Raw genomic sequence first — 23677 nt, 5'->3', positions numbered from 1 at the left:
TTCCACTTTGACACTCTTTTGCAATGCCCCGAAAACCTGGTTTTGCCAATAGGCCTGGGGAACCCAGAATGACACGGAGCCCATCAAGCCCATTTGGTGATTGTCACCAAGGGGGGTGGGAGTTACTGTCATTATTCTTTTAATATTGGATTTTTTATTATTTGTAAGCCACCCAGAGTCACTGAGTCATATAAATCCTCTAAATAAATAAACAAATGAATATTATAATACTAAAACTTGCCAATGACAATTTTAAAAGCTATATCAAATACAAAATTAAGACACGACAGATGAAGAGGTCCTCTTACCCTTGTTAACTACCTCCAGTGGTTGAGCATCCCAAGCCAAGTTTTAATATGCTTCCAGGAGGCCAAAATGATGGGAGCAATTCTCTGGGGGAGGGGGGGGGAGATGTTCCACAGGGATGAGGCCATCCTGCATCCACATAAACATAATGTCTTTCCCTTCTCCTCACCCCACAACCTCGTCCCAATTTAAATCTTACCTCGGTTCAGTAACTCTATGCATTTGATGAAGTGAGTTGCAACTTATAAACATGTACACCTTTTAATAAAATTTTGTTAGCTGGAAAAGATGCTACGAGAGCCTCTGTTTGGGGACCTCATCGTCCAGCCACAATTTTCCTATTCTGTGAATCCATCCCAGAAGAAGGAATCAATAAGGCTCTAAGAGCCACTTTGGTCTAGTGGTTAAAGCATCAGGCTAGAAACCAGGAGACTGGCAGGTGTCAAAGCCCGCCTCAGGCATCAAAGCCAGCTGGGTGACTTTGGAGGGGGAAAAGAACGTTAGGTATTTTCGCCACCTTGAATTATTTATACAATTAACAAAGGCGGGATAAAAATCAATAATTGCAAAACAAATATATGAAGGAAAAGCGAATGTTAGTCGAGAGAAAGGGAAGACGCAGGAAGTCAAGGCTGAAGGGAGCTAATGTGACGCCCACTTTAACCCTAGCTCGGGCTACCATGCAGGCGTTCAGATCCTTCCTCGCATCCGTTGAGTCTCTCTCGACTCACGCCGAATTTTCGGGGCAGCATGACGGAAGTATTTTGCCTTCGCCTCCTCTTTCCGGGAAGCTGTCCGGTTGCCCAGACTAGCCTGCAGCAGCCCCGAAATGGATGTCGTGCTCTTCTCACCTGCGATACCGTCTCTTCCGCGGTCGAGGTAAAGGAGGCTCCACATCCCGGTGACAGGAAGGTGAGGATACCCAAGAACGCAGAGTCTCACAGAACCACTTGTACATAGGCCCCGGCCTCAACGGCCAGGCCGGAAATACGTCACAGACGGCACGTACTAAATAATGAAAGCCCTTCCCTCATCACCGAGATGAAGAGAGGCCCTTTTTGGAAACATTCCCCTCGCTCGGTCCCGCGCAGTTGGAGATAGCTCGACCCACGGCTCGCCTCGTTCTGGCAGTTCGCACAGACCTTCCTTTCGGTTTACTTCGCCGACATCAGACAGGCACCCTGAACGTGACTTCCTAGACCCAAACCAAACGCATTCTGGTTCAATATAACTCGTCCTGGCTTCCAAACTCTGATTTTATGGTTTGTGAGTCTATGTGCTTTAAGCTGTTATTTGAAATGGCATGATTTAACTTAGCCCATGTCTTTTAAGTGGCTGTTCTTTTGGGCGCCTCTAATGCTTGGAGAGGAATCGTCTGTTAAGCAGATCCGATCTGCTCGTTTTCGTTTACTCGTTCATTTATTAATTAAAAGGGCGGCCTACAACCGATAAAACCACAGAATCAGCAGCAATACAATTAAAAACTTTTCCCGAGATTAGCCCAGGCACAGCTCTGACGTCTCTGGGCGAAGAACCATCAACGGCAGTACACGACAGTACAACAGTACAACAGGCAGCACACGACAAAAGCAGCGTTTCTCAACCTCACAATGAATGTTTAATGCTGGGACTTGAAGTTTTAAGATGTAGATCTTACAAAAGTTGTCGAAGTTGGGAAACCATGCTAGAGGGAATGACGGACCAAGCTCCTGCACGTCCTCTTAGCACAGGAAGTTTCGCCATTTATTGTAATCTATGGAAGGAAGGAGAAATCGTGTCACTCGCCGGAGTGGGAGTATGCGGTTCATCGGCCGTTGCCTTTAGTTCCTGCTTCTCTGTTGTTCCTCTTGATCTCCCTTATGAGCGGCGGCGATGCGGTCGTTGGTGGGGTTCTTGCTGATCCTGGCAGCGGCCACCTCGGGTCTTTATTTGCTAACTGCCTGGCTGCCTGGAGGGCCGCGCGCGGGAAGCAGGTGAGTTTGGCTGCCGCCTCTTTATTTCGGGGTCGCTGTCCCGAAGCGCCCGGAGGAGAGCGAGCTAGTGAGTTTTGGTTTATAGCGGCGGTCAGCAGTTGAGTTTATTTATTTTATTTATTTTTGTCATAACATTGTATATAAGCATTAACATGAAATAACTATATAACATATATATATGAACATAAGTATGTAATAACTGTATTAATTGGATATAATGAAGAGGAACAATAGGACAGGGAACGGTAGGCACGTTCTGCAAGTTATCTCCTCTCAAGATAGAACTCGAGGGCCAAAGGCCGACGGACTGGATTTTTGCTGAAAGTGGCTAAGGACGCTGTGAGCCAACTGGAAAATACGTCGCCATCCACACTTTACAGACTGCAATGGTGCTGCCAAGGGCTCCGAAGTTGTAATGAAACTTAGTCGCAATAGCACGCTTGTCTACAGTGATTTGAGGATTCTGCTTTGAACGACACTGTTGTTTATCGAAAGGCTGTATTATAGTTTGAGATGTCATATAAGTATGAATCTTGCTGCCTCAGGTGGTCCATAACATTCTACGGGGGGAGAGCAGCTGCATAGTAAGAATTAGGTTTAGAAGCACATTTTATTTTATTTGTTTGTCAATCGTAGATAAGATAACAGGTAAAAGTATAAACATAATTTGGATACATGAAAAGAGTAAGTAAAAAAAGGAATATTAGGACAGGGATGGGAGACACGCAGGTGCACTTATGCACGCCCCTTACAGACCTCTTAGGAGTGGGGTGAGGTCAACAGTAGACAGTTTAAGCTTTAAAATTTTGGGGGTTTGGGGAAGAAACTACAGAGTCAGGTAGTGCATTCCATCATCATCAAGTGTTTCTAAGGATCCTCAGTAATTATTTCAGATATCTATTGTTGCTTGCTCTACCTACTAAAAAAAGTTTCCCCTATAGAAGCAGTGAATAAAAACAGCATATCTACTCACTGCTACAGAGAAGGCATCTTTTTGGGGTCCTGATAGATGCCGTTGTTTAATTAAAGAATCCCAGTATAAATTATCTGGGGTTAAGCTACTTTCTAAAGAAAAACTAGATTGTTGAACTACAGAGGTTTTCAGTTTCTCTTAAAATTCTAGGGGTCATTGAATTAAATTGATAGCACGCATATTTACAATAGACCAACCAAAGAAATTTTTCAGACAATATATAATAAATTCATTATCACAAAACATGTGATGTCTATTGGATGTTTTTAAAGGTGTCTAGATAGACTCCTGGATAATTGTTCTATCAAAAGCTGTTGATAATAAAGGTTCAATGTTATATCTTGATTGGGTGCAGCATGCCTTCATATATCAGTACCAGGAGAGCAGTAGTGTGAGAGAACTTTCTCCTTTTTCCAAGTATACCAGAGATATCTAATTGGTCATGTAAGAAAGAAAATGCTGGAGTAAGATGGCCTGAACCAATAGAGCTGTTCTTATGAGTATTGGGGCTTGTTAAAATCTATATATATAAAAGCAAAAACCACTCACACATTAATTGTGAAATCTCCAGAACCATAAAGACTACAAACTTGAAATTTGCCATGTATGTTCCTCTTGGCTTCTAGGTGCTCACTAAGAAAGGATTTTTCAAAATGACCATCAGAGCATTAGTATTTCCTATATTATTATTAACACATTCTGATGCTAAGGAGTTCTACTTTCCCTCCCCACCTGAAAAGAAATCTGTTCCAAATGTAAAACAGAAGCAGAGGAGAGTAGTTTCAGTTTTACTTTCACAACAGCAAGCAGCTTTACTACAGAACAGTGGAGCTAAGCCATGCCCAGCCTCCTTCCTGTCTCCTTGTTCACACAGCAAATACTGTTTGAGTTTCCAAACACTGCTCAACTATCACACACTGACAGATAGTAGCCAGATGAATACTGATGGATGCTGCAGGCTGGGACATTGTACCCTCTGTTCCAATTGCCAGTTGTTTTATATTAATACACTGATGCTACAGAGTTACACATTTTACATTAAGTTTCAGGCTGTAAGTGTCAATTTATCAAGCCTGAGCACATAGTTTTGTAGTGAAGCATGGGCATTCAACTAGTGAAACAATATATGGCATGACTAATTATACAGCCACAGTTAAAGGAAGAACACATTGTTCAAAAGCATAGTATGGCTTTTATTGTATGGACATCACAAATGTATACAGCTTTTATTTTTTACATATAAATTATCGTAAGGGTCTCATAAATGAGACAAAGCTTCAGTTTTTTAGTGAAGGATGCAAGGAGGGGAGGGGAAGATAGTTATGAAAGACAATTGGGAATTTTGGTCTCTGCTGCCAGTAAGTAAACTGGAATTTTGGTCCATTTTTAGATATCTCTTGCTTGATTTTCTACTAGTTTGAGCAACTGTACTTCAGTAATTGTATACTTCCAATAGAGAGCCATTTTGGTGTAATGGTTAAGACATCAGTCTAGAAAGAAGGAGAGGGAGTTCTAGCATAAAGTCCATGGGTGACCTTGGGCTGGTCACATTTATCAGTCCTAAGAAAGAGGCAATGGCAAACCACTTCTGAAAAATCCCTGCCAAGAAAACTGCAAGGACTTGTCCAGGCAGTCTCTGAGAATTGGACATGATTGAATAGAAGGGGAAAAAAATACTTGTGGAATGTTAATAGCTGCTTGTTTCCATCACAAAATCCATTTTCCTATATTTTATACTATTCCTTTTCTAGTCCTGTAGATACTGTTATTGTTAAAAGATACATTTGTCTTGTCTGAACTAAAATAATACAAAAGGTTAATGTTTTGTTTTTAAAAGAAAAATTAAGATGACTTTTGATTTGGTGTTTCCTTCTAACCTCATTTTGAAAAACATGTTAAGCAGCAAAACAGCCAAATACCAATATTTGTAAGATTGAACTGATTTATTTTGTTGTGAGAGCTCCATGTTGCAATAAACCTCTTAATCTTCAAGGCTAATCTCATAATAATCTGATATTCCTTCTTTTAATCCAATCATTTTGCAACTAAACTAATTATGCTCTTTATCAGGTCATTAAAATTCCCTTCAGATCTAGAGGAATTACAAGAACTTGCAAAATTTCTACAGTACTACAATAAAGAGCACCATGCATACGTGATTCTGCTTTTCTGCAGTGCTTACCTGTACAAACAAACCTTTGCCATACCGGGCTCTGGCTTTCTGGTATGTATATATGATATAAAAGTCATAGATTGGTTTTATAGCATGTTGCAAAAACAATTATTCTTACACTATTCTTCCTGCTATTTTTATGGGAACCCTTTCATGAACACATCTAGAACTGTATTATTTTGTCCATTCATACTGTGTTTCCCCCAAAATAAGACCCTGTTTATATTTTTTTGACTTTTGAAATAAGCTCTTGGCCTTATTGCCAGGCGCTCAAAAGCCTAATTGGACTTATTATCAGGGGATGTCTTATTTTGGGGGAAACAGGATAAGAAGACCCCTCCAGGATATGATATGTGGATGTGTGAGAGAGTATTGGCTTGGGAGCCCTGAGATTTTATTGTGACTTTTAGGAGGTGCTGTTTTTATTGCCTTGTGAGCTGCCCAGAGTTGTGATTACAATATGGATAGCCCTATAAGTATTAGAAATAAATGTTCCATCTTGCTGAAAAGTCAGAGTATATATTTTATATTATATAAGTGTATCTTTTAAGCAATCAGGAACATATACTAAATTCAAGGAATCACCTGTCAGAAGGATATAAGGTTAAAAAGTAGATACTAGTTATAATATTTCCAACCTGGCCTAAGCATGTACAACAGAGACGAAAAAGCAAGCTTTCTTTCTAGCATCTGTTGCCACTGAGCAGAATTTCAGATGAATCAAAAATAATTCATCCTCATTCCTTCTCATCACCATGATTTCAATCTAAGTTATGTTTTATTGGCGTCTATCTTCCGGTAAAATTGGTTCATTATTTTTATAATTCTGAATTATTTCTACTGTTCCATTTACTATTTCAACCTGATGTAACTTGAGTTTTTTGAGTTAGCTGGGAGGCAGGGATGGAGGATAACCAGATCATTTTATTGAGGGACACTAGAAAAATTCTTGTATAATAGCACAGTCTAATAGCACATTCAGGCTCACAATACAGTATACTGTATTATATTAAGAGCAGCAAACACCTGTGTTTTATACCCAGTTTATGGATTTTGCAGAGACATCACTGACAACTGCTATTAACACTATGAAATGGACCAGGCAAGGCTGTTCTTATATTCTTATCGTTCATAAAGCCCTTAATGCTTTTCCCAGAGTTTTTAATGGACTGGATCACTATCTAGTTTTGCTCTAACAGAACATCCTTGCTGGGGCTCTCTTTGGACCATGGATAGGACTTCTGTTATGTTCTATTTTGACTTCTGTGGGTGCTACATGTTGCTATGGACTATCCAATATTTTTGGGAAAAGCTTTGTTATCTACTATTTTCCTGATAAAGTCGCCATGCTTCAGAGGAAGGTAAGAAAGAGCTAATTGCAATTAAAATTTATTTAGTAATAGGTAAGAATTGTATATAATAGAATTCAATTGTATATGGCTGCACCTAACAAGTCTCAGGTTCAATTTCTGGCACTGCAAGGAAAAAATCCTATCTGAAAACCTGAAGACCTGCTTCTAGTCAGTGTATACAAAATTTGAAACTAGATGGCCCAATGGTCTAGCTTGGCAGAAGGCATCTTGCCATACTTCTGTGACTATATTCTAGCTGACAAAGTTTATTGTTAGTGATTTTACATGCATTAACTGAAGTTCTAAAAATATTCCTTCATGAGTGTGTTACATAGTTTTGTAAGATTTTAACAATCCAAGTTAGAAAATTATTAGTAATCCAAATTAGATTAAAAAAATGATTCAGAGAGCATAGAGCTACAAACATGACCTCCGTAGATATTTCTTCAAACTTTTTTCTAAGATAGTGCAATTATCTACATAAGCCAGGAAAAGATGCAACTTCTTTTTAAAAATGTGCAATACAATTGCTGCATAGATTTATAGTAGATGCTTTTGGCTAATATGGGCCTATACTAATCAATAGAACACAAACAAGAACCCCATAGTAACTATACCTTCCACAAGCAAACTATTTCTCTATTTTGTTTATGCCAGTGGAGACTGTCCGCTGGTCTTAGATCCTAACAAGTAGCCCACATTTGGAAGGACTCCTTCTAGTCATAGATGGGTCCAAGATACAGGAAGAAAGCCTACCTTTAAAAGCCAGAAGGCAGTTTTCAGGCATTCCTCCTCCTTTCCCAGTGTTTCCTCAGACTCCTCAGATTTCAAAGAAGGGAGAATTAGCAGAAATACAGTACTCTTCCCTCATCTCTCTTCTCTTGTGGATGTGTTCCTTAAAAGAACAGTTGACTAATTGAATGTTTAGAACATGTATTACAGTGCTATACAACCTTTGGGAGAAAAAAGCAGCTGTGGAAGAAAGCAGCTGCCTGATTTTATCCTGCCTGATTTTTATCATTTTGGGTGGGGCTTCATTTGACAGGTAGAAGAAAATAGACATTCTTTGTTCTTCTTCTTGTTATTTTTGAGACTGTTCCCCATGACTCCAAACTGGTTTCTGAATTTTGCATCTCCAGTCTTGAACATCCATGTGACTCAGTTTTTCTTCTCTGTTCTCATAGGTAAGAATAAAGGAAGGATATTTACATCCATATTGTTTAGTGTATTATTTGGTCTTTTTTCACTTTTGTGTAATAATAGATGCTTGCTTCTCGTTCTATTATTCAAATTCAGTGATTATTATTTTTTTTGCTACAGGTAGCTTGAAGGATTCTTAGAGTTGTTTTACAAGTAGTATGCACATACTGTAGCTTAAGAAGATAATTGTACAAAATATTTATCTAGCACACACCTTTCCTAATAACAGGCTGTTGCCTTGGGTTCACTTCACCTTCATAGGCTTTGTAATTTGATATAGCCATGGAAATAATCCTTTGATGGTTAGTCCCTATAACAAACGAATTTTTTAACGTGGCATGCAGCCTATGCCTGCTTCCAAAATCCCTTGTGGGGATTAGGTGCTACCTCAGTATGGTGCTTCTCTTTTAGTTGCTACCAAGCTCCAAGCAGGAATCATACCACTATGCGCTGCTTACTGACAGTCCTGACAGTTGACTCATAGGCACTTTAGTTGCTTGTAATAGCTGTACAATCCCAGATGTCACCACACTTCGTCCTCTGTTTGCTGTCATCCTTTCTCCTACACAACCACAAAGTTTGGTAAGCTAAGGATAGGGTAGAGCTGTGTATGGACAACAGCAGGTTCCTAAAAGCATGGGGGTTGGGGGTGTTCAATTAGCTAATCATCTGGAATAATGGTATGGATGCCTATAAGTAAATGGTGTGAGTGGAGGAGTTGGGTGAATTAATGAGCCCATTTTCTTGTAAGTTTCTGGCACTTAAACCTTTACTGTCCTTTGACATAAAGCATGAACTGAATTGATTTTTGAAGAAATTTCTGCCTGGTTGTGGCTGCTTTTCGCAAGTGCAGATAACAACCCCAGTTTCATTCCTTTGCAGGCTAGCCCAATGAACACACGAAGCAAATACATAAATAATTTACAAATCACATAGCAAGAACATAATTTTTCTATGGTTCCCTTTTATTTTGCCAGAAAGTTCTAACAGAAAAACAATGAATTTTGTTGTTGAATATATTACTTCTTATTGTGAACATTGAAAAGTATCTCCAATTTAATCCCATAATTTCAACTATTCTTAAAGTGATTAAGAAAGAAAAACTTTAGCAGTACCATTTTGATAATGCCATTTAATATGTTAAACCAGGTTGGAAAAAAAAACACCAATTATGCAGGTAAGCTTGTTCATGTGTAGAGAAATTGACTTACTATATGCAAATACTTTCTTTTCTCCAATTACATTTGTAAATTTATCGTTTTTCTCCTCCTTTGATGCTCAGATCTATTCCCCTCCATTTGTATATTCAAGCCTTTTTCTGTTTGCAGGCTACAACTTATCACAGACTTTGTGAAATGTATTTATTTTTCTAATCTTAGAATTCTCCTTTCACTTACAGGATTGACTCCCTATAATTTTATCTGTGTCCAAACAGGCTCTGTACTTTCACAGATATCTTCCCTGGATAACATTTTATCCTGGAGTAACTTATTCAAGATGTTGGCTATAGCCATGATGGCATTAATCCCTGGGACTCTTATTAAAAAATTCAGTCACAAACATCTCAATTTAGATAAAAGTGAACAGAAAAGTCACTTGCTGAATGGAAGGAAATGCAACTGAATAGACCACCCCTAAATAGATATCATTCTATTTAAGGGAATTCTATTTAAGGGAGAATTGGAAAAATAGCTATTTTGAATCAGCAATTCTGTTGTCATTGAACTTTGGACTTATCGCTGTTTTAGGCATCTTCTTTTGCTAATGTATAAAGAGTCTTTAAAAATGATCCAGTTTATCCAGAAGTCAGAATTTGAGGGGCCAAGTGGACCTGCATCTGTTGATTTGAGGAAATTAAATCCTAGCATCACTCAGGAAGTAAGCCTGAAATTGCTTGCCAAATGAATAGCATTTGTTTTGCACATGAAACAGTTACAATTTGGGCCAAATATTGATTTGTTTAAATAATGGCAAAGAATTGTTTTTCCTCCCAATGTGAGGAATACAGTGAAGTTTTGTATTATTTCCTTTCACCTGTTGGAATATCACAAAGAAGAAAAATGATATGGAGGGAGCTACCGCCATGCAGGAATGGCTTGCCTTTTATCTTTCCCTTTATTAAAATGTTGAATAAGTATCTTATTTTATGATTTCCTATATAAGGTAACATGAAATGTCTGTGGGGCCTAGAAGATTTCAGGTTAAGTCTGAAGAAATTTTCTAACAGTGTGCTCTATAGAAAATTACATTTTTCACTTTGCAGAGTAAAATCTTTATCTTTACATAATTGTTATATTAAGCAGAAAAGAATATACTTTGAGTATAATAATTGAAATTGTTATATTACTTATTTGTTCAATCCAGTGTTTCATAGTTGGGAAAATCCTATTTTAATATGGCCCTTGTTCTTAATCCAAGTGTTAGTTAACTCCATATTGCCCTGAATTTCCTATTTGAAAATGGCCTTGGTCTTGCTTGTCTCTGCATCAAGTTGCAGCTTCAGAATTCAGGAAAGATCCTTACTTCATTCTTTTTGTACTACAACAAAGAAATGGATAGAAGATAAGACATTAAGGAAAGTGATAAAGTTTTGTTTGCCTGATGTCCACAGTGATGCAAGTTTGCCATTTTAGAAATCAAGCATTTTAGAAAGAAAGCAAGCAGAAGGTTCACAATCAGTTACTGGATTTTCTGTGAATATTCCCCTAGTTTATTTGAGGTGATCTTTTTTATACTTTAAACCAGAAGTGGGAAACAATGGCCCCTTTATGACTTGTGGAGTTCAACTCCCACAACTTTTTGACTTGTGGACTTCCATGGCTGGCTCGGGAATTCTGGGATTGAAGTCCACAAGTCATAAAGGGGATAGCATTCCCCACCCCTCCTCTAAACAGATGTTAATACTGTATTAAATGTATCCCTCGTCTTAGCAAACCTCTTAGGGTGGTTTCTGTTAAATCTTTGTACATGTGGTGTGCCAAGAAAACAGTAATAAAAGATGATCTGAAAAATACACTGTGGAAAGTTATAACTGATTGTCTGGTTTGCATCAGTATGAGCAGCAATTATATCTTAAGCACTCTATTTCCCGCGCCCCCCAATACTTCCTTTTCAGGTAAAACTTCATGAAAATCGTAATCTGTTTATTTTCACAGACATTACATATTTATCAGATAAATGGTACTGAAAATAATTGATAATTTGATGAAATCATGTAGTGCTATGAGTCAGTGTATAACTCTAACAAGGTCTTGATCAGCTCCCACCTTTCAATTGTGCACATTAAACAATGAAGGAAAAACATTGCTTGGACTTTGTTTCAAAGTGCTCATCTTATCCTTCAGCAAGAAACAGTGGGCTGACATGCAGAAGGCTTAATTTAGTTCCATCTATATTAAGTTGTAAGGATGGCATTTTTATACTCTCAACATGTCCTCAGGAGATGGCAGTAATAGGCTGATGTTATAAGTACTCCTTAATAGAGGATATAGAGAGGAATGAAAAGTATATTTACATTCATGTTGTCCTTTAGTAGCAACAGACATACTAAACTGAATTGAAAGCTGAAAATGTCAAACCTTGCATTTATATAGCACTTACAATGCAGAATAATTTGTATATTACATTTCCTTTACTCAAAGAGGTCATCAAATAATCTCCTTAGAGTTTGGAAACTATAACTGTTCTGTATAGGAAAAAAATGATTTTCAATACACACAGGTATATCTTTGAGTCACACATTTATATTCAAAATTGAAGCTGCAAACACGTAATGAGGTACACTGGCTTTTTATTCCATGCATCTATTTGATAGTCATTTGTTCCCAATTGTTATACACTGTTCAATACAAAAAGAAATCAAGTTTGCCTCAAAGTAGGGAGAAAAGACAGCACAGAAGATAAAATTATAATTCTATATGACATATAACATAATAATTTCCACTAACCATTAGCCAACATATCGATTGTACCATAACTGGACCCAGCAAGTAAGAATAGAGTGTAATAATCATGAAAATATGCCAAAGAAGGCTTTTCAATCAAAAGCTTATCTCTGGTTTGCATTGCTTATTCTTATGCTGTGCCACTGTCAACCCCCTTCATCAGGTAGTTACAATATTGTAATGCCCTTGCACAGAACAGTCATAACACAGCAAGAAAACTCACACTAATTCACACCTGGCAATACTGTGTCATAAACTGAATGAAATGATTTATGGCTTTTGGTTTGAAAAATTTAATCTAAGAACTAAATCTAGATTTGCTATTCCTTTGTAGTCTGCAAGATTCTATCAAAAGAATTAATACAACAATAACAGTACTATTTCCCTTTCCTATTACAAAACTGCGTCATTTTTTGTGCTAGCTGGTTCTATGAATGAAAATTCAGTATAAGATGTGAAAAAATATGGTGTCTCCCTTCCAGTAAACAGAACTCTTGCTTCCTAGGAAAAAGGAGAGTTAATATTCTCTGTATCTTAGTAGTTATTTCCATAGTTCTGATCATATTTCTTAATATTTAGTGCTGTGAACTAATGCTCCAGAAGCCAAAATAGTTTTTTGGGGGAATACAGCAAGCTTTTTTAAATGCCCAAATTCACCTGAGAATGTTTCCACATTTAAAAGAAATGTTTAACCTTCACATTTAAGAGAAAGCTTTAAAAAAGTAACCAGCATATACTAGAAAATCAACTATGTATGTTGGACCAATATTTAAAATGGATTTCGTCAACAGCCAAAGTTTAGAATTATTTATTCTATTGTTCTTGAAACAAAACATGCACAGGTCTGTTGTAATAACACAACAAGCAACATCTCTGCTTAGTCAGGCTACATCATGGTTGAATATAACTATTGCCTATGTACCTAACTTTATAACAGAAGGAGAACTTTTTGTATTGACTGTTTTCCCACAGTGATCATAACGTCTAGCCCAGCTGTCAGTTTCACTATTATCAGCAATAACACTGCTTAATTTGGATCTCTTTGCAATTGTGAGACTATATTTGTTAAGACATTTTTAATTTGTGCTTTAGGGAATGCTATGAAGTTAGAAGTGATAAATAGAACAACTGAACTGGGAAAAGTAGGATTGATCGCACTTATTATGGTTAAAATTTCAGTTTTAAAAGTTTTTCTGCTTTTTCACAGCTGAACAAACTATTTTAGGTATAATTTGGTAAAAATGTATCTAGAAGAATCATTTTATTGTATTTAATAACTAAAACCATGGGTTTCTAGCCATTTGGAATGCTTGTAAATGGATCAATAACAAATATTAAGACTCATCCAAAATATCTGTTAGATATTACATTCTTGGGACCCCCAAATTCATTCTACTTCTTAAACCAGTGTCTCCTAATAAATAGAGCTCTTTGGATATGGGCAAGTTAAAACACTATTTCTTCAGTCTAATGAGATAACACAGGCTAAAGATTAGCAGGAGAGTGTAAGACTTTGAAAACCCTCCTAATTATTACTTAAATCATAAAATAGTCTCTTGAAGAATTACATTGTGCAGCATGTCATTGGAGATGAGGATAAGTGCAAATATAAAAAAAACCCCATCCAGTATCTACAACAAAGATAATTAAATTGGACACATTCTCCACTAATGTAGAGACATCTGGGAAGAAACTACTTTATTGGTCAAAGACCAGTCTTATAATTTGCATGCATAAGATTCCAGGCTCAATACCTGCAATTAAATTATCACAAGAAAATCCTTCATTCAGGATCCCAGATAATTCTTACCTGCCAAATTGATTATTCCTACACTACTGTATTCTTTTTCCAAAGTAGCAAGGCATTAGTATGGAACTTCTCATAGAAGAAATAGTGGGCTAACATTAGCACTAATATAACAATCCTAAGTGCTTCGTATCGGGAAAAACAGCATGAGCATTTTGTCAATGCTAACCCTCTTCTTATTTTGCCATTTCTTTAAAAAGGAACATTCTTTTCCAAATACATAGCTATCCGTGGGCTGTTAAACTCCAACCTAGAGCCATAGGGAGGACGTGTCTTTATTGCTAACACTACTTAAAAAGCAGATACTTGTTTGGAGTTTTCCTCATAATGCAGACACATTATGTGCTGATAAAAGAAAGATTTTCCAGTGTTTATAAAAGATTCAGTGAACCTAAACAGAGAAAAAGCTGCATGATTGTTCCTGTCAGTTTAAAAAAATGCCTAGATCAAGCACCAAATAATGTTTCTGAATTAGGGATTTGCCATGGACCTGGCAGATGCAGCAATCTTCCTATATATGGGCCCATATATAATTGGAATGGGGAGTGTAGTATCAACAGCATATAGGTCTCCCTTAAAAAGTAATTCCTCCTTGGGAAAGTAGACAGAGTACACAAGAAGCAATTTTGTTCTGAACACACAAAACTCAGTTCATTCAGATATAAAGCTTGAGGAATCTCTTATTTTAAGCAGGAGATGCCACTTCAAGTGAGTAGGTATGAATTCTTTTATATTTCAATCTGACAATATCTCACAGTGTTATGGACTACAACAAGGAACCTAATGCATGCTGAAGCATCATTTGTTTCTTATATATTTTACACTCATGGCACATGCAATTTTTATCAGAGTATGCCATGTCTGTTTTCCTTAGGCTGCTGCAATTGAGTAAAATCAGTGTGGCCTGTGTAAGATTAAATTGCCTTATATGTAGAGCACTTTAGTTATTATTCCTCCTGGGGTATAGGCCACAGCATAGCTGAAGTAGGACCGACATGCTGCAGTACAACAAGCCCTATCATTAAGCTACAGAAATTATAATAAATAATGAAATAATTTATGATTCATGTAGTCCAGCTACAGAATTTTAAAAGTATGGAATAATTTAATTTATACAATACTGTTCTTTAATATTAGTAAAGAATTTTCCTACATTTTGTCACTAGGCTATTAATCTTTTTAAAAAATCATATCAAATCAAATGTAAACAAACAGCAGCACAATATCAACCCATGCTTGCCTTTCATTCTGCAAATGAGGTGAAGGGTGCATTTGATACTCACTAACTTAAATCCTGCTACACTCGCCAAAAGGCTTTCTTTCTTTCTTAATGTCATTCTTTAGCCAACATGATGAAGGAAAGAAGCATTGAAAGATAATGATTAAAACTTTGATCTTCACTGTTACTTGTTTTGCTCTTTTTGAACATTTTAGTTATAGGAAATAGATTGAATGGTAAACCATATTTCTAAAAAAAGAAAAAGGGATACCAATCCAAATCCACAATCCAAATATGACTTAATATTCCTTCAAGCCATTTCAAAGATTCATTTTCACCAATTGCCATTTAAAAAAAAAAAGTTATGTAACTTTCCATCAAGCTTAATAAGTGACCAGTTCTCTCCTATCAAAACCGTGTTAGTGAAAACAGTAGGAAGACAAATTGTGTGGCCTAGGCTGGACTATCCCCCAGCTGTAGGGGGAACAGTTCTAATTTCTTCCTTCAAGAAGGTCTTCAAGATATATAAAATATATCTTCATGGCTTGTAAGCTCAGCATTAGTTTGACACATGTAGTTTTAATTGAAGGAACCAAATAAAAGGCAAAATATAAAGAGAACAAGCTGACAGAGCAAAACAGTATGTGCATCTATCCATCAATCTTTCAATACTTTTATCTGCTGTCCTCGCACTAGTATTTTGATGATATGGAGAGAAGCTGTAATTGCAGTTGTAAGATTTTTGCAATCAACTAACAAAATAAATTTAAAATGAAAACCATTAGTTTCCATTTTCTTATGCTGAGGAACAGCATCTCAGATACTCTTTCCCTGGAATGTGAATACTTTATGCTGAAAAAGTTACACTGGTTATATACAAATGACTTTTTGCTCATAGATTATCTCATGCACTGTTTTAGTGAAATCAATGAAGTTGCTGTGTTTTAACCTGTCAGCCCTTCAGAGCCATATGGCCAAGTAATGACAAATTCTATTCTGTCTACACATGCTCTCTTAAAATTCAAAATGATTCTTTTTCAGTTTTCTTTCTATTTTTGTAACCAATTATTTTGCCTATGGACAGTGATCATCTTGATCAGTAAAAAGTGTTAAAATGCCAAAAATATGGTACAATAGTTCAATTATTCAATAAAATACATCCCTGCCATTCATGATTGAAATGCTCATTGAGAAACCAATTCATCAGAACATTTCTCCAAAGATTCAAGTTATTGCAGATCATTTAGTTGATGGGGTGGAGAAGCAACTTCTCAAAGATGGAATGAAAAAGTTTTTTTTCTGAGTGGAATCAAAATGCCAGTTGATCAGATTAATGAGGTTAAAGAAGATTTATCATTACAAAGTTGCAGAGTTGCAAACTTTACTGGTTCTCACAGTCGCATCCGAACAGTCTTCTTCTGAAGATTCACCACCTGAGTCTCCAAACTGCCCAGGATTCTGCATTACAAAGTAATAGAAGCAATTCAAATTATTTATTGGCATTTCAGATATACAATGGTTTTATTTGGCAGGAAAAGTGGTTCCTTCCATGCAAGCTAAAAATATACACAAGCCCCTGATGAAAATCAATATTTATCTTCCCCTTCCCCCATTATCTACCTGCTTTCTATTCAACAATGCTAAAAAAACCCAATCCTCTGATCATCTGGAAAAACTTTCTGAATGCTGCAAATGGCTGCAGGGAATGGGGAAAGTTATTTCTATGAACTTTCTAAGGTTAGTTTATTTTAGGATCTAAGCCAAGATATTATAAATCATTTAAGAAGCAGGTAGGTGATCAAGCAAAATTATTTAATTAAACACAGAGAAATTGGGGTATTCCAGTTGTTGCTGAATTCTATCTCCCATAAGCCATAGCAAGTATGCTCAAGGGTGACAGGTGATATAAATTTCATTTCAAGAATATATATAGGATCACATGTAGGTCACCCATGCATTAATTGGTTGACAGACCTGGTTAGAGAACAACTAAATAATGTGTAATATTCCTAAACCGAGGAGAGAGAGTGTTTCTAACCTCATAACCATGATCCTCTGGACACAATTTGCCAAGTGACATCTGTGTTTTCACCCTGCGTACAGCACTCTCTTTATCTGAAAGTCCATCAGACTGAGTAGATATTTCAATGGGAATTTCTGGAGTTTGTGACAGCATGTCATCGAACTTCTCAGCCAAACAATCTTCCCGTCTATTAGCCAGCTCATCCAGACTGTTGGAATGGTCACTGGTATTGCCCTCTTCCCCATCAGAGACAGAGAGGTTCTCAGAACTAAAGGTTGAATAGGACTGGCAACTACTGATGCAACGATGTGGCCTGCAAATCCATTAACATTTTAGTCAGTTTTGATTCAAATGCTGCACACAACTGATTTTATGCAGTTTATGCAAATCAAATAACAAGTAAAAGGCCAAATTTGACACTCTTAAAATATATATTATATATAATTTCACAACTATTATGCATAAAAATGTAATTAATGTTCCTTTTTGTGAAGAATAGACATTTCCAATGTGTATCCATCAAATGCACAAAAACAATGTATCATGTAACATGTTTTATTTTCTTACAAATTAATAACCTTTGTTTTTTTAGCCCATTTTTTCCAAATAGTGTCTACTATCCAAGAATCAATGTATTCACTATCTTGACAAAGAAAACTGTCTTGGGTGATAGACCCAAATTAATCACATAACTCACTATGTTTTCCATTATCATTATTACATACTATGCATATATGCATTTTGATATGGACAAATCTTATTCATAACCTGCTCTAAACTTTATATCCAGATTGGTACTTAGATGACAATTTTCATCTAGTGTATTTTCCTTTCTGTTGCAGAAACCTGGATACATTTATATCCATAAACTCCTAAATTTATTTTTCTTTCCCAAAATTACTTTCTCTTCTTTCTCCAAATTTTGTCACATCCAGCACTATACTTCCATCAAGAGAAAAAAAACATTAATAGCAGACAGTGTAATTCTCAGTCTCTGTTTAAGTTTTGAATGCATACCCTACAGGACTCCCAGTGTTACCAGATTATAACAGTTAATGTTAAAGAAAGCAATAACTATCAAATGGATGGCTGGAGAATAACCACCAAATTTATCTTTAATTTATTTTTATTTTATTTATTTATTTTATTCATTTATTTTTGTCACACGGTATATATAAGCATAAGCATGAAATAATTATACAATATATAAGCATATATATGAGTATGAGTATGTAATAACTATAATTTCTCTGAGGATATCAATCCCACCAGATCCTGATTGCATAGAATGAGCATGCTCCAGGTGTCTTCCCTGAAATACTGCCATCTAGTGGGATGTAGGAAGTATGCCTTAACATGGCTGTTCCTACCAAGGAATATACTCCCCACAGCAATCTGGCAGGCCCCCACATTCTTAGCCATATGGAAAGCCATTAAAGCCTGGCTCTTTATCAGCCATTGGAGTAGAGTAGTGGACCTACAGAAAGCTTTTGGGGTTCCTTGGGAGGTGGAGTTGTTTTTTTTTAGTCTTTATGTTTTTTTATAGTTTTATTGCTATGAGCTGTCCAAAGTTGGATGGCCATAAAATCTATTAAAATGATGAAAAAAAATGCTAAATACAAATCAAATTACACTTTCTGGAGTGTGGCCAGATACATGCAACTCAAAGACCAACGATGGTCCTTGGCCTGGAAAAGCTGTAACATATGTATGTAAGAGTTATCTTTTTTACTATAGTATCCAAAACATTTTGAAACTGAAATATTTTGAGCCTGACTTTCTGCATATTTCTAGTTTGGAATTGGTTGTTCCAAACATCAGGTTCAAAGCAGCCCTCTTTCAAGTTCAAACAACGTTTCTAACTTGAAATGACTGAAGTTGCAAAGAGATTATTTTAGGTAAGGAACATTTTGAATTTGAGCCATTGTGTACAACTCTGTTTGTACTCTTGTACCTGTCAGGCTCCTTCCAAATAAATTAAAATTGTGATATGAAATTCACCAAAATGTAGGGGACATCTTGCAAATACTTAACAAGATATACTGAAAAAAACAGGAGAACTTTTATTCAAGTTACAGAACAAAAGCTGTGAAACAGATACAAGAAAAATGAAGAATTTTTATGGATAAGTGCCAGGCTGAAAAAAAAACAGTCTGGCAAAGTCCTATATACTAATCCATAAACATTCCTTATTTTTGTTGTCTCTCTTATTTTTATTCTATTCTGAGAATGTCTGTAAACTGATATCTGGGATATGAATACCTGAATATAAATTCAGTCCCCCAAAAGGATCAAAGTAGTTCTTTCCTAGTGGTATTTTTTCTTAGAGATACATGTACATATTGGTAGATATGATAGAAAGATCTTTCCCAATGATTTCATCTGAAGATTTTATTCATAGTGATGAGTTTGCACATATATTAACTGTAATTTTTATTTTCATGCCTGTCCATTCGCCACTAATCATATTCCACTGCTGATTTTCCAGAGAGATCAGTGTGGTCCTGTGATATGCAACAGTGATGTGCAACAGTCTGTTGCTGAAAGAAGCAAGTGGTGTTGTATCTGCCTCTTACTTGCCATACTTCTTAGGTCTGATATAATATACACATTTGACTATATTGTTTTATCCTATATACTTTGTTTCTAGAATAGAGATGGAGAAGTAACTCTTTGGATGAAAAACTTAGCTAACAACGTCAGACTCAAAAGTTTTCCTTATGCAGAAATGAAATTACGGTAAATCTTATGAAGATTCCTTAAATGAACTGCTATTAAATAATTAGTACAATAGTCAGACTGAATTTTCTACCTCTGTCTCCGTGGAAATTCCACTTCACTATCTACTTCTCCTTCTTCTTCTGAAGAATCATCACCACTCTGGTAGGGCAACAAAAGGAATTGTTATTTGCCAAATAATTTCAACTATGGAGATTCCAATTAAAAAGTAAGCTCATCAATGTACAATTTTCAGGAAGAAAACTCTTTACATTTCATTCTATTCAGCATAAACTATAAAATCTTGAAACAATATAATTAAGCAAACAGCATGAATGAGAAAACAGAACACAGGTAAACAAGGTTATTCTTTCAAGAAAATTCTGAAGGCCTCACCTTCGGAATGGATCGAGTTTTACCCAGCAGTCCTGGAGTGCTTGCAAGATGAGAGGAGCCAAGAGGAGACACTGACCTGTGGCTGCTGAATTCACCTTCTTTATTCTTTGCAGGAAACTCTGAATTTGCATACACTGAATCATACAACGGTCTTTCAGGCTGTTCTAGCCCTGGATCAAGTGACTGTTGTTGACTTGCATCATTTGCTCCCAGTCTGCACTGCGGACAGAGACTGTATGTATCTGTTTGACAGCATTCCCAATAATCAGCTTTATTCTCTCCATCTTTCTTTACCTCCAGATTTCTCTTTGAATCGGCTTCCATAGCAGCAGAGATAAGATCAGGGCTAGAGCCAGACATCCTCCGTTGGGCATGATTACTAAGAGGGCTGCGCAGGGCAGCAGCAGGACCAAAGTATCGTAAGTTGTTAGCACAACTGGCTATATCTTGTCCATGTATATTAAGTCGAAGGTGATGATGGGGATGGTGGTGATGATGGTGAATTGGCTGGCCCAAGTCATCCTGTGCTGGCTGATTTTTCAAGACTCCGGTAAACTCATTATAACTGCCTTTGCTATTTCCTCGCCGGTGGCGTGGTTTGCTGCGGTAACGTCCTTTGCTACTAACTGTTGTCATTTTGGGGCTCCCTGAGAGAGGAGACCCGCTAGGGGCCACTTCAGTGTTGGATATGCCATCAGATTTCAGCAAGTCAGGTCTGGAAAAGAATGCAAAATCATTCAAATTATAGGTAGGCTTGCTTTTCTACCATTTATTCAAAGTCATTCAGAGTTATAATAGCACTGAACAATGAGAATTACCACGAATGAGGGCGAATATACATGTCCCAGGATCCAATCTGGGTTGGTCATTGGGTCACCACTAAGCATTATCATGCTTAACAATTTACAGTGATTTGCTTAATAAATGCAGCCAGAATTGATGTCATAAGTCGGGTAGAGTCATGTGATTTTTTTCACTTTATAATTGCATCACCTGGTAACAGAATTACATAAGTTACAATGGTAACTCTGTTACCAACTGATGCAATTATAAAGGGAAAAAATGCTAATTGTAGTTAAGTGAGGACTACCAGCAATATATTCCATTTTCTTCCTAATGATCTATGCCGGGAAGTGTTGAAATTTGCATCATGAATGCAAAAATCACTAGTTACAACTAGCATCAGATATCAGATAGGATGGAGTCTGCATCATGACACTGTCCCATGGGTGTCATCATTTTAATGCAATTTTAATTGTCTAAAGAGGCCTGTGGCTTTATTATTATTGCCAGTGAGTCTATTTACCGGTATATGTTTAGAATAAAGAAGACTAAGTTGCACATATTTAATTAAAAATAAAATTATGGATATTATGTAGGAAAGTGCACAGCATGAATAGTAGAAATGGAAATGTAGAACTATTTGGGATGCAACCAAAGATAGATTTTTGTTTTTGGAATGATGGTTGGCTGGCTCCAACCATGCAGCCTTTAGAAAAGCAATTAAGACCTGGCTCTTTCCCCAAGCAGTTGGTTTAGGATAAGCAGAAATCCGAACTGATGAGATACAGTGTATTTTAGCCCTGATTACCATTTAATTACTTTAATTTGCTTTAGTAGTAGATGTTATTTTTCTTTTCTTTTTTCTTTTGTATTTTTATTTAATGGTTTTATATACCATCCAAAGTCATGTGGCTTGTGCTGAGCATCCGTATAAGTGTTTTAATTAAATAAATAAAGTTTGTTTATTTTCTCAATTTATAACATATCTTATTATCCAAGCTTCAAGATACCCTAATCATTTTATCTGGTTATTTGAACATATTCATTTGTGACTATTAAGTTCTTTTCAAAGCAATTAGATTCATATATTACTATATATGTATATAGTATATTACATATACTAGTATATGTAATATACTATATATTACATTTATATTCATATATTACTATCTAATTTATTGCACTTCAATGATCAGAAATTGGTATTCAAAAGAATTCAGGAAATCATTATGAAAAGTGTCCCTCCCCCTTGAATATACTATAGTTATTTGCCTCACCGTTTAGTCTGTCCCCCAGATTTGTGAGAGAGTCCTCTTCTCTTCATTAATTTTTCCATTGCATTAGCATGGATTATTGGTCTGACAGGGTGACGCTTATAAGTTCCAGGATACTTTTTTTCCACAGCTTGTTCCCGTCTATATGTAACATTTAAAAAAAAAGTCTTAATCGTCTCTTAATCAAAGGTTACTCAAAGATTTACAAACTGCTGTAAGCAAAATATACATTTGGCAGTTGAAAAAACGTAATTATTCTACAAGGCATCAAGCAAAATTGTCAAAAATTCCACATATCCAATAACCCAACAGAACTTCATTTTCTGCAAATGAATACCCCTTTTTTATTCACAACTTTGATCAGGATAATAAAGTGCTTAACAAGAAGAATAAAGATTCCCCCAGTTTTGGAGTCAGTTACCCTTGGTAAGAAAATTATGTTTGGTTAAAAAATAGAATTGTTATAAAAACAAAACAAAACATGGATGGATATACGTACTTGAGGAGCTCTTTTTCGCGAACTTCTAACTGTAACATGATGGCACTGAGTTCCATGTACAGATTATTAGCTCTTTCAAGTTTTCTTTCATAATGTTCACGAATGTCCAAGGCATGCCTAAGGAAAGAAAAAAAAAGCTGACTGTCTCAGTTGCACAATCCTATAATCAACAACATATACTTAGGCAGCATTATTCTCAAGCATGTTAAGTGTAACTTTTAAAACATACAAAAGTTATGAAAACATTTGAATGCTGTCAAAACAAAAACATGGTTTATTTAGAAATAGATAATAGCACTTGGTCTTTTTGTCAAAACATAAGAATTCAGATCCTCCTAGTAAAAACAATTACCCTATGATTCAAAATGATAAAAACTCAGTATTGACAAAGACAGATTAAACTAATCTTTCCTAATCTGGCAGTCATTGGGACTACAGCACCCAGAAATTAGGAAAGTATAATCTCAACACATCTGGTGGAGACTGAATTGAAAAGGGTAGATTAGACACTTTAGGGAGGGCGTAGATATCAACAGACAGTTGCCATGATAATTAAATGAATCTCCCAGGTTCAAAAATTATGTAATTGAATGGCTGGCACATCTGGGAAAGGTATACTAAAGTAGATGGATTCTTAATCTAATCACCTTAACCTCTTAAATAAATACAGACCTGAGTTCTTCTCTTCTACGACGAATAAGTTCTTCATCTAACCGATGTATACAAGTTCCTTCACTTTTAATCTTTTCAAAGTGCTTCTTTACTTCTTCTCTCCATTCAGCCTATTCAAGCAATTTTATATTTAGATAGTTATACTTCATAACTCAGAGTAATTACAAGAAGCAAGATTATATTGCATTAACATATGAGAAAGAAAGCTGAGCTACACTCAACTTGTTTCTCAGCCTTGAGTTACTTATACAAAATAATACAGGTGGGAGAAAATCAAATAAATAAAATATGATCAAGGCACAAAAAGTATGCATATTACAAAGAAAACGGGCAAGGGGTTTTTAATACCTCTCTGAAAACATTAC

The 23677-nt window shown here is 36.2% G+C and overlaps 3 protein-coding genes across 9 annotated transcripts in view; 1 reads left to right on the top strand and 2 right to left on the bottom strand.

Annotated features, from left to right (window-relative positions):
• SENP2 (SUMO specific peptidase 2) overlaps nt 1–1408 on the bottom strand; it is a 28315-nt gene extending 26907 nt beyond the window's left edge. For 2 of the 3 annotated variants that reach the window (XM_058187219.1, XM_058187218.1), the window contains exon 1: nt 1158–1408. In XM_058187219.1, coding sequence (XP_058043202.1) covers nt 1158–1264 — 107 coding nt within the window. In that variant the 5' untranslated portion in view covers nt 1265–1408. Of the gene's footprint in view, nt 1–985 lie in introns of all 3 variants that reach the window. The other variant, XM_058187221.1, reaches the window with a different exon arrangement.
• TMEM41A (transmembrane protein 41A) lies at nt 1319–10990 on the top strand. The gene is made up of 5 exons (XM_058187227.1): nt 1319–2279; nt 5323–5476; nt 6625–6786; nt 7823–7961; nt 9377–10990. Exons 1-5 carry the CDS (start codon nt 2179–2181, stop codon nt 9598–9600), a joined length of 780 nt encoding a protein of 259 aa, XP_058043210.1. The 5' UTR covers nt 1319–2178; the 3' UTR covers nt 9601–10990.
• Nucleotides 10991–11115: 125 nt separating this feature from the next.
• Nucleotides 11116–23677, bottom strand: part of MAP3K13 (mitogen-activated protein kinase kinase kinase 13) — a 38088-nt gene continuing 25526 nt past the window's right edge. For 4 of the 5 annotated variants that reach the window (XM_058187213.1, XM_058187211.1, XM_058187214.1 and 1 more), the window contains 7 exons: nt 23313–23422; nt 22641–22757; nt 22145–22282; nt 20085–20799; nt 19783–19850; nt 16986–17283; nt 11116–16405 (listed from right to left, as the gene is read on the bottom strand). In XM_058187213.1, the coding sequence (XP_058043196.1) occupies nt 16304–16405; nt 16986–17283; nt 19783–19850; nt 20085–20799; nt 22145–22282; nt 22641–22757; nt 23313–23422 (1548 nt within the window). In that variant the 3' untranslated portion in view covers nt 11116–16303. Of the gene's footprint in view, nt 16406–16985; nt 17284–19782; nt 19851–20084; nt 20800–22144; nt 22283–22640; nt 22758–23312; nt 23423–23677 lie in introns of those variants that run through there. The other variant, XM_058187215.1, reaches the window with a different exon arrangement.

Source organism: Ahaetulla prasina, chromosome 6 (genome assembly GCF_028640845.1).
Source record: "Ahaetulla prasina isolate Xishuangbanna chromosome 6, ASM2864084v1, whole genome shotgun sequence".
NCBI classification, from domain to species: Eukaryota; Metazoa; Chordata; class Lepidosauria; order Squamata; family Colubridae; genus Ahaetulla; species Ahaetulla prasina.
This window is presented reverse-complemented; position numbering and strand designations above follow the sequence as displayed.

What these genes read in the sequence shown, in the direction of transcription:
- TMEM41A (XM_058187227.1), top strand. Translation starts at nt 2,179, where the DNA reads ATGCGGTCGTTGGTGGGGTTCTTGCTGATCCTGGCAGCGGCCACCTCG. An exon ending in TCGCCATGCTTCAGAGGAAG is followed by an intron (nt 6,787 to 7,822) that starts GTAAGAAAGAGC and finishes TTCATTTGACAG; the next exon opens with GTAGAAGAAAATAGACATTC. An exon ending in TTTCTTCTCTGTTCTCATAG is followed by an intron (nt 7,962 to 9,376) that starts GTAAGAATAAAG and finishes TTTCACTTACAG; the next exon opens with GATTGACTCCCTATAATTTT.